Source organism: Ictalurus punctatus, chromosome 12 (genome assembly GCF_001660625.3).
Source record: "Ictalurus punctatus breed USDA103 chromosome 12, Coco_2.0, whole genome shotgun sequence".
Taxonomy (NCBI): Eukaryota; Metazoa; Chordata; class Actinopteri; order Siluriformes; family Ictaluridae; genus Ictalurus; species Ictalurus punctatus.
The window spans coordinates 10,211,430-10,222,457 of record NC_030427.2 but is presented as its reverse complement, the minus strand read 5'-3'; the positions used below and the strand labels follow the sequence as shown (position 1 = coordinate 10,222,457).

Here is an 11,028-nt window from a genome sequence, read left to right as displayed (position 1 = left end):
ATTCTTTACTGCTATAACAGCCTCCGCTCTTCTGGGAAGGCTTTCCGATAGATTTTGGAATGTGGCTGTGGGAATTTCTGTTCATTCATCAACAAGAGCATTAGTGAGGTCAGGCACTGATATTGGGCAAGAAGGCTTGGTTCACATCCTGAAGGTGTTCAGTGGGGCTGAGGTCTGGGCTCTGTTCAGGTCACTCGAGTTCTCTCACCTCAACATTGCTAAAGCTTGCTTTGTGCACAATTACATTGTCATGCTGTTACAGGTTTGCCCCATAATTCCATTGAAGAGAAATGTTTGTGACAACATACAGTAAATTGCCCTCTATACCTTACTCTACTCATGACAAAGTTTCTGCATATACCATAGCTCCCAGTTTCTTCCCCAATATACAACAACCTTGTATAATTAACATTCCAGCTGCACAATCACTTTTCATGCCATTTAGTTGAAGGTCTTCACTAGAGGTGAGTATTGGGACTGGGATCCTAGTTCTGAATGGATATATATATATATATATATATATATATATATATATATATATATATATATATATATAGGATATATAAACATTTGGAAAGTGATAATGTGAAAGTAATAATGTGAAACATGTGAAAGTAACAATATTTTGCAAGTGCAAACTGATGTGTGCAAAGCAGTCCTGCAGAATTGCAGAATATTATTACTTTCACATGTTTCACATATTATTACTTTCACATTATCGCTTTCCAAATGTTTAGCACTGCCCTTTCAGCAACCTTGACTGGCAATATTCAACTGAAAGAAATAATGACACATATGTAGTACATACTGTATGTAATGTATCAGTGTCATTGTACTGAATTCTACAGTGTGATGTCTCTTTGTACAAAAATAAATTATGTTTAAAAAAAAAAAAAAAAAAAAAAGACAATGCAAGGCCTATCCCCCATTACACAGACAAACACACACTAACTCACCGGAGGCCTGTGATGGAGAAGGCCTTCTCCGTGCTTTAACCATCAAACACAAATAAAATCATACCACATGCTGGTCAACTACCTTATATACAGGTATTGACATATACAGGTTGCTGTTGTTATTTTCCCCAGTAGGATTATCACCTGCTTATTAGAAAATGGCTAATGGTTATCCCAACAGATGAATGTTCTTTGTGTTGCTTGCAATTCCACATTTTGTCCAGAGAGGTCTGCAAACTCAGGAAACAAAACTGATAAATATCTACTAAATATAATTGTTGGATAAATTCTAATTTAGATGCAAAGGTAACTCTGGGCTACACCATTTTAACGCACATTTTCTATTCCATTTATGTAAATAATGTAAACTGGGCCCTTAAAACTCGATTTTGCGAGGTCTGGCAACCTCGCGAGTAGTATTCAAACCTGTATTACATTGAGAGACGCAGGTTTCCGTGAAATCACAATCACAACCTAGGAAGGAAGCGTTGCAAAAAATGTTACAGTCTAAAGAGAGACTAGAGCTTTACCGGAAGTTAGGCTAAGCTAAATAGTTTGGCAAAACAAAACTGAAAGTGCTAGAGAAAGCGTCGTCACGGATTTCGTGTTTAGTTTTGGGTTTGTTTTCGGAAAGAACCGAGGAACTAAACGAACATGCAAGAATAATAGTTTTGTTAATATAATATTATCTCCAGACAGCCTGTTTCCACCCGGTCTGTTTTATCGACAACACAGATGTGTTTTTTCTCTCCTCACGACGACTGAGGTGATGAGGTGAGTTAGTGTTATTTTTACTTGGTAAAGTTAGTAAACATTTAGTTGACTTTAGTGTTTAATTAGTGCAGTTAGTATTAAAAAAAAAAAAAAAACAAGAAAAAAAAACAAGAAAAAAAGACTGTGCTTGGCTGTGTAATTACGCGTGAACCTAAACCTTTTCCGGTTTGTTTAAGTGGTCGTTAGAATGTTATGACATTATGAGTAATGGCGGTCCTGCAAAGTAACCTAACGAATACAGTGAAAAAACTAAAGCTGAGAAATAAATGTATAAATGTAAGCTGTTCGTCAGGTGGCTACTTTTTTTCTTCTTCTACCTTTACCCCAGGAGCAGTGAAGACAGCAGGGTGTCTCTCCTCAGACTTCTTATTAGGGCCCTATTGTTTTCCTAAGGATTATTATTATTATTATTATTATTATTATTATTATTATTATTATTATTATCATCATCATTATTATTATTATTATTATTATTATTATTATTATTATTGTTATTATTATTATTATTATTATTAGTCAGAGTGGACGGCCATTAGGTCCAGGCAAAGGTCGTAGGCTGACACTTGACAGAGGTTGTGGGTGACACCATGGCCGTATCCATCATTGAGGTCACGGAGGTTCAGACCTCTGGGTTTTTTTTCTGAGGTGTATATTAAAAGTCATTAAATAATTGTCTAATAAATATTCTTTGGTGTCGCGAAGATATACCGACCTTCTCAGGTGCCTGTTTGATAGACCAATGAAATCGGCTGGGGGGCGGGGTTTGTTCCCCACGGGGCTGGACTGTAAAAAAAAAAAAAAAAATCGGGCAGGGCAAGCACCTTAATCCACCGAAGCGTTATGAGGTAACCAATAGTTCGGATCATTTTACTGACTCGGATCTGTGAATCTCGTTCTGCAAAATTAACGAATATTTTACCGAGTCTTTTCGTTCATTTCAGCAGAATATAATTAAAAGGTTACATGTTAAATCCTCCAACACATCTAGTACTTACACAAACATTGATCACATTTGGAGTATCAAATAAACTATAGGCTAATGCAGCCAAGGCCGAATTATGATAAACTGAAATGATTCATTAATAGCTTAGCATTGGGTCTTCAGGCTACGCAGTCTGTTAGTTCACCTCACCGCCTGATCCGAGTCGTGCGTTCTTTTGTCACGTCACATTTGTCACGTCTGTTCCCTGGAAACAGAAATAATTAGTTCACCTCTCAAGTCTTCGGGTTCTAGTCATTCGTTCATCACGTGACCGCCCCGTTGGCTGAATGCAGTGGGCCTGTGACGTGATGAACAAACGATCCGAACCAAAAGACTCGAGACGTGAACTAATCATTTCTGTTTCCTGTACAGAATCTGTGGGGATGTTTCAGCACATCCGCGGTCGATACCAAATGAATGAATGATACAACTCTTGTATATACGACTATACGATATATAACAACTAGTGCATATACGAATCATTTTGAGGCCTTAAGAAGAAGAAAAATGGAAGAAATCTGAAAAAAAAATAAATAAATAAATAAATAAATTCTGCGACAACTGAGACAACTCTCTGTTCCTGAGTCATATTATAGATTCGTTCAAAATGAACGAATCGTTCATGAATGACACATCACTATTATGAGGTAACTAGTGAATTTTACTGGTCGTTTGCTTGTAGGTCACTGCCATGATTCATCCCCACCCAGTCAGACATCATCTGAAAAATAGGTCCTGTGTGCAGTCGTGCTTCGTTATCAGTGGCTGTACATCATGAGTGATTTAACTAGCTGCCTGTAGGGCTGTACAATTATGGCCAAAATGATAATCACGATTATTTTAATGAATATTGAGATGACGATTATTTATCACGATTATTCATTGATTTTATGGACAACATATTTTTTATCGCACTTTCACATTTAAATAAACAGACCACTGCTTTCACCTCCATGTTGTGCTACATTCCTGCTAATGTACAAATCTTTGCATCAAATTACACCGGTCCTTAAAGTGCATCATCTCGTAGAACCAAAATATAAATATAATTGTATCCAAAATATAGGATGAGTAAAAATAAAAATGCCTTCAACCAAATGTAAAATATGCAATCCAATATAACAATATGCAACCGAATGAAAACAACTCGGGCGTACGCAGAAAAGGTAATAAGTGTTTACAGGAGGAGAGACGCAGCCAAATCACCCAAAATAGTGGTGCAGGGATGATGTCATTTTGTACCGGAACCTGGAAGTTATCATCACGCCGGTTCCTTCGACAAAAACCAAATAGGATTTTCACATACGCTTTTGGATTATTGCAAAAAAAATTGTTTGCAATACTAACATGTTTTGTCCATCAAGATAATTTTCACAAATGAGCACAACTTTTATGAAGTTTGAAGACCGAATACAATCACCAGAAATAAACAGCTTAATATCCATAATACGGATTTACTCTGTGGATGGACCTGCATCCGCATTTTTTTGGGAATTGTGCACAGCAACCTGAACCAGTTTGTCTGCAAAGACTTTTCCTGTTCAGCGTGATGGCGTTTAATGTCCCCGACAATGTCTGTAGTCCCATTTAGCAACATGTTAGCAATCACTTTTTCAATACACGTAAAAGCTTTAAAAACTCACGAGCGGGGTTTTACTGGTGTATTTTATGTCTTAGAGTAAAATGTGAAAATATTTTGAGCTTGTATTTACCACAGACCTTATTTCAGGCTTTTAATCAAAAAGCCATTGACCTCGGGACGATTGAACCAGAAGGGCTAAAATTCTAACTCGTTTCCGGATTTTGGCATTACAATATGATGTCATCCCTGCGCCACTCTATGGTGACTGGCTATAAGTTTAGGAAGCACTTGATTTGATCTGCAGCGGCATTTTCTATGAGCGGAGGACGAACATTAAACGTGACTGTCAGTGTCATGTGAACCAGGCTTTAAATAGCAAAAAAGCCTTTTATTCCTGTTGTCATACCCCTGTGTTCAAACACCATTTGTCACCACTGCTAACTGACCTGATGTAATCATTGGGGGTTGTTTATTTTATTCATAGTACAAATACTCGCGGCTTTTATTTGTTTGAGGATTTTAATTAATCAGGATTTGATTTGTGTTTGTGCCTTTGACAGCCTTAATGGCAGAAAGACTTTGTTGTGTAACACAGCCTGTGTTGTCTCTCTTGTGTCTGGCGTTCTTGCACTTACGAGAGGCAAGTGCGTGCTGTACTCTTGGAACTGAAAGCTCATTGACTACGTTTACATGGACAGCAGTAATCTAATTATTGACCTTACTCTGAGTAAGATAATAATGTGATTAAGGTGTTTACGAGTCGCTTTTAGAATACTCCTGTCATGTTCCCGTTTTACATGTTATAGAACATAATTAGATTAACGGCACACGTCATTACGTCACCGCGCCATGCCGTCCGACGTCCCTCCAGAATTTCACGTATCGACATACAGTTGGTCTTCGTTGTGGTACCGTATACAGTTTTGGGTGTTTTTATTTAAAATTTTTACGAACGCTTTAAGTGCAGTTAATTATTTGTCGTGCTGTACGTGATAATAGACAACTGCTTGAAGCCGTGGGCTGCGTCCCAAACCGCGTACTTACCTACTGTATAGTAGCCGAGATACATGTATTTCGCCTGCTACAGGCCTGTAGTAGGCAAGTATGCGGTTTGGGACGCAGCCGTGCTCTATTGTTTGCCATAAAACGGTTGAGCGCTGCCGTGTGCGATCGTGTCCTGTCAAAAACGCGGTGAAAACTCCCACACGATGTTACTAGTGTGATTAAGTTGTTTACATGTCTGTAATGCACTTCCATAATGCGACTAAAACAGGAGTACTCCACCTGTCCTAATTCGATTTGTGTTTACTTCGAGTATGACCTTAATCAAATTAAGGTGATTAAAAATTGCTGTTTACTTGGTAGTTTCTTAATCACAATATTGTCTTAATCGGGTTCATAGTGGATTATTGTTGTCCATGTAAACACACTGAACGATGCATTCTAACCCCATTGCTTTAATATAAGCTCCTTTTGCACCCGACAGGTGGACAAAAAAGCTTATTCTGTCAAGTTAATAAACTTTATTTTATTACATGACATGCTAAAGTACTTTTATAGTAATCTTGGGGTCCAATACAGACACTTTTATCGTTCTATTAATAGCATGGGTGTAGTGGCAAAGTTAGTGGTTGTCGATGTCTGTCGGTGCAGTGTTAACTACCAAAAGAAACGTTTGTTGGGTTTTTTCAGATCAGTGTGATAACCCTGTCAGCATCTGTTGACATTGGTCGGAATTTGTTTTCAGTAGATCCACTAACCCCTCTTCTTTCTGATTCATCCATTTTACCCACAACAGCGATTTAGCACACCAAGCACCTAGCACATGGGCTTTCATTGGGAAACACAGCTGTCATGTTCACACTGCCCCAACAGACACCAACAAACTTTTTTACAGGCAGTCAGACAGGTTTTGAAGCAATGAATACATTCTTACACAGCGATGTGTATGTCAGAAGTCACTTCAGTGTGCTGTCTAATTCTGTCTTACAGGCATGCAGACTGTGCTCGAGAACAAAGTCTTCCTTATCAAAACCCTGTCTGCTAACCCCAACTTCATCTTGCAGTATGTCCAACAGGATAAAATCATCACCCATCTTGATTACATCAATCTTAAGCATAGTAACCACACACCTATGAATATGATCATTGACCTTCTGGACACTGTGATGAACAGAGGTGATGCGCCGTGTTGCAAATTTGTGGATCTCTTGCAGCGAGAAGAGATTCAAGAAAATTTCCCTGACTTGGAGAAATGTTTCATCCCCCCACCTACATCACACAACCAGGGTACGCAAACATGACCTAGAAGCTATGATGACTTTTTTTTTTAGCTGCGAGTTGGAATATAGCAACAGTTGCTGACACATATGTTCTTGTTTTTTTTTTCACCTTTCAGATAACCCAGTCGAAGCAGCCAGTGAGGTAATTAAAAATGCTGAAAATACCTTCCTGTATGATGTAGGGATGTCACGATACCAAAAATCTAGTAGTCGGTACCGATACCACCAAAAGTACACGATACTCGATACCAAAGTCGATACCACGGTGTGGTATAAAATAAAATAAAAAAAAATTAATTAAAAACTCTCCTGGAGGACATCCTCCTCTGGCTGATACTGGCAAAAAGAGGCGGGGTCGGGGGGGGGTAATTTTAGTTATCAAACACTGTCTGACAATGACTGGAGGTGCACTCCTAAACGCGCGCGCACAGACACCCCTTATACTCTGAATGCAAGCATTAGTTTAAGTTCACTGATATGATGGCAGGCCAGAAAGATTTATTAAAAGCATGAACATTTGAATAATTATTAGTGACGCGAGGCTACATTTAGCTGACAGGACACGGGGCTGAGCGGCGGTGCATGGTGGCCCATTCGGAGGTAGTTTATAACATCGCACTGTGTCAGCGTCGTTAACAAATAACTGGCTATCGCTAACATTACATGGAGCATAACGTTAGCTGGTTTCACGACAACAACGCCGGCTGCCTCAAACAAACATAATATAGGGCCATCTTTCAGGGGCTTCGCCAAATTCCAGGTGTTTCCTCGCTTTGTTTGAAATGAACGATAGCATCGGTTACACACCGGAAACCGATGCTAGCTTTCCTCTCTTTTCCTCTCTACGAGTCAGGCGGAGCTAAACTTGTTAAGCTAAGCTTCTGTAGTTTTTCCCGTGTGTTTGTAGGCGTTCCTCTTCTTCTTCACCACTTGTGCACCGACTAAAACACTTGCGCGTATTTGCTGCCCCCATCAGGTCCGGAAGAATTGCAACCTCGGTACTTCCATTAGAAACGGTTCCAACACTAGTGCAGAAAAACAAGTACGGTCACGTTTTAAGAACGTTGGTACCGACTTGGTACTGAAGTATCGGTTTTCGTGACATCCCTAGTATGACAACAGCATATTCCCTGCTCATCCATATCATATTGCATTTGAAAAACAAAAAACAGTGATTGAGCGACAGCTATGAACGCCTTCTGTATAGGACAATATTTAACATTAAAGGTATTTTATAAATGTACAACATGGCTATAACAAATGATTTGTTTCCCAAGGTGGATGACTGTTATCCTGTGACCCGGCGGCCTTTAGGACACTGTCTGATTATTAACAACCACACATTTGAAGAGACATCCAGACTCCCGAATAGGAGAGGGACGGACGCAGATAGAGGTATTTCTTGTCATTTATGACCTAGCTAAATGGATTTTATAATCATACTGTAGCACTGCTGAATGCTGGGTTCTGTCAGAAGGTGTTGATAAATTTTCTATAACTTCAGCTCCAATAGCTTCGTTTTATTCCTTACATATAATTTAGAAAAGTTCTTTTTTTTGATTCTTTCACATACTTTATTACTGTTTTTTTTTTTTTAGATGCACTTACTGAAGTTTTCGAGAGAATGCATTTCATAGTGGAAGAGAGAAGAGATCTTTTAAGTTCACACATTCAGGACACTGTGATTGAGTTCGCAATGAAGGACCACTCCAGAATGGATGTCTTCGTGTGCTGCATTCTCTCACATGGTGAGAAGGGTGTCGTGTTAGGGACTGACGGCAAATCTGTCGCGATCCGTGATCTCACTCAGCTGATTTCCGAAAGCTTGACGCTCACGGGCAAGCCCAAAGTCTTCTTCATCCAGGCGTGTCAAGGCAATGATCTGCAGAGGGGTGTTTTCATGCAAGATGGATTTGAAGATGATGGGAATGAGGACAATGCTAAAAAAGCCAATCTCACCCGTGTCCCTCTTGGAGCAGACTTCCTGATTGGGATGGCAACTGTGGAGTCCTACAGGACTTTCCGTCACACAACAAAAGGATCCATTTACATCCAGGAGTTGTGCAAGTACCTGAAGGATTGCTGCCCCAAGTAAGTGTGTGGAGAGGAAAAACCTGGATTTCTTATTCTAATTTTTCAAAATATGAAATGATTTGTCTTTTAAAGTTTTATTAAAGATATTTTCCGCTGCCGTATAGCACTAGAATTTACTTGTTGAATTGCAAAATGTGTAGAATCATACTTGCTTTGGGATGTCTTTAAATGTCTGTCAAAAACAAGTGCTAGTAAATAAAATGAACAGAAACCGTAATGCGATGGATTTTGAGATCACACTCTAGTTAGGAATTATCTGTTTGTTTACCAGTTTACTGAATGCCCTTGCTTCCTTATACAGAATTACACTAAATTTTTGCCCATTAAATAAGGTATTTCTTACTAACTAGAATAAATGTTGCAGTGACCAGTTAAAATCGAATAGGAATGGAAGTCTTTTTGTTTTGTTATAACAGAAAAGAAGACATCCTGTCAATTCTGACGAAGGTGAACCGCAGCGTGAGCGCCCAAGAGTTAAATCGTCACAAGCAGGTGCCGGAGCCTCGCTACACTCTTACCAAGAAACTGGTGCTACCCATGGACTGAGCTAGAAAGACTTCTGCGATCAGTCTTTGTCTTCCGTTACATCTGATTAGATTTTCCATCAGTCCTGATCATCATGTAGGTTTTCTGGTGTTGGGTGTTAACATTTTGGCCAATTATTTCACGTTAATTAGCCAACTCTCTATGTGATTAAATATTGAGAAAAAAATCCCTTTGGTACGTAAGGCGCAAGCAGCACGTGTTTCTTTTTTGAAATTCAGAATACATGATTTAGCTATTTTGAAGTTCATCTGCAATGTGAATTTCCACTATAGCATTAATAAAAACCTGCTACATGTAGACTACACTCACCGTCCACTTGGAATGTCCAATACACCTGTGTGTGTGTGTGTGTGTGTGTGTGTGTAGGTGTACATGTGTTCCTGTTAAAGTGGACGGTGAGTGTAGTCTGCATGTATCGGTTTTTATTAATGCTGTAGTGGAAATTGACATTGCAGATGAGCTTCAAAACAGCAACAATATGAATCAACATTATGGCATTCTGAAATCATGCATTCTGAACTTCAAAAAAGAAACACATACTGCTTGCACCTTACGTACCAAAGGGATTTTTTTTTCTCAATATTTAATCACATGGTGAATTGGCCAATGTAGCACTTTTTTTTTTTTATATGTATATATAATGTCCTGTATCGCTGTATATTTTTATAAATGTATATTTTATTACGTGTTTTGTCTATAGCAGTGATTGTGATTATGGATTAATCATAAACAATATACAAAAATACAAATTCTACCTGTTTTTATTGCTTAAAATGGCATGTTGTGAATTCTGACATTAAAATTTAAATCAGTTATATAATAAAGTAGATGGAATGTTTAAATGTATTAACACCATAACATTATACCTGGGAAAAAAAGAGTCACTTCTAATGTGCTTATAAGCAAAAAAAAAAAAGATTAACATTCAGGTCTAAAATATTTCATGTTGATGACCAAAATTATAGAGAATATTTTTGAACATATAGCAACATTCTGGACATAAATGCACAAAAAATTACTTCATTTATTTATTTGTTTGCTTGCTTGATTTGGGGTTTTATGCAGGCTTTTATGGAGGCTCACGGGCTGAAAACAACAGATGGGTTCGCTTGACGCAAAAAGAGATGTGAAAATGGTGGAATTACATGACTGGAGTTTTATTCAGTCCTTTTTGTGAATTTATATTCAGTGTATATTATTCATTAAAGTATGAACTGATTCTAATGATAGTTTCATACTGCAACAGTCACTGTATCTTGATCTGCATTTAAAGCAGTCTGCAGTACAAAATGAGAAACAAACCTGCAATGGAACATGTATCGGACCACTAGAGGGACTCATAACACCGTTTAAAGGGAGCTACCGTTCCATATTTATGGGGGGGAGAAGGCCTGAGAACATTTCAAAAGTCTGGAACAGTTGAAAATTTCTCAGGAATTGGACACCTGAGCAAACTGCATTCTGTATGAGAAGGCAAAAAAAAAAAAAAGAGTGCCATAGCATTAACTAGCAGTGCTAAGTAATGATCTGTGCCAGAGCGAATGCAATCATAGTGGTGAAACACAATGCATAAACTGTATTACTTTTCATTAGTGACATGCAGAAAACATACTGCACTGAGAAGCAAAGCTGCCATTGCGTTGCTCTTACATTGCTCTTACATCAAGAGTGGCTAATTCCACGTTCCGTCGCGTTTCACTTTCATCAGCGTGTTGAACGCATGCCATACCACCAAAATGTAATCTCTGTACTATCACAGTCCTACGTTGTACTTGGGGGTGCCTGGGGGACTGGAAATAAGAAATCCTCAAC

At 38.6% G+C, this 11,028-nt stretch overlaps 1 protein-coding gene across 1 annotated transcript; it reads left to right on the top strand.

The window, feature by feature from the left end:
- The first annotated feature begins 1,462 nt into the window (after nucleotides 1-1,462).
- On the top strand, nucleotides 1,463-10,598 carry LOC108273129 (caspase-8). Its single transcript, XM_017482161.3, has 6 exons — nucleotides 1,463-1,730; nucleotides 6,287-6,583; nucleotides 6,693-6,718; nucleotides 7,854-7,971; nucleotides 8,175-8,667; nucleotides 9,087-10,598. The coding sequence occupies exons 2-6, from the start codon at nucleotides 6,289-6,291 to the stop codon at nucleotides 9,214-9,216; spliced, it is 1,062 nt and encodes a 353-aa protein (XP_017337650.1). The 5' UTR covers nucleotides 1,463-1,730; nucleotides 6,287-6,288; the 3' UTR covers nucleotides 9,217-10,598.
- The last annotated feature ends 430 nt before the right edge of the window (nucleotides 10,599-11,028 follow it).

Coding starts and splice junctions, on each gene's coding strand:
- LOC108273129 (XM_017482161.3), top strand. CDS start 6,289: ATGCAGACTGTGCTCGAGAACAAAGTCTTCCTTATCAAAACCCTGTCT. Junction 6,584..6,692: donor ACCTACATCACACAACCAGG/GTACGCAAACAT, acceptor TTCACCTTTCAG/ATAACCCAGTCGAAGCAGCC. Junction 6,719..7,853: donor CAGTCGAAGCAGCCAGTGAG/GTAATTAAAAAT, acceptor TTGTTTCCCAAG/GTGGATGACTGTTATCCTGT.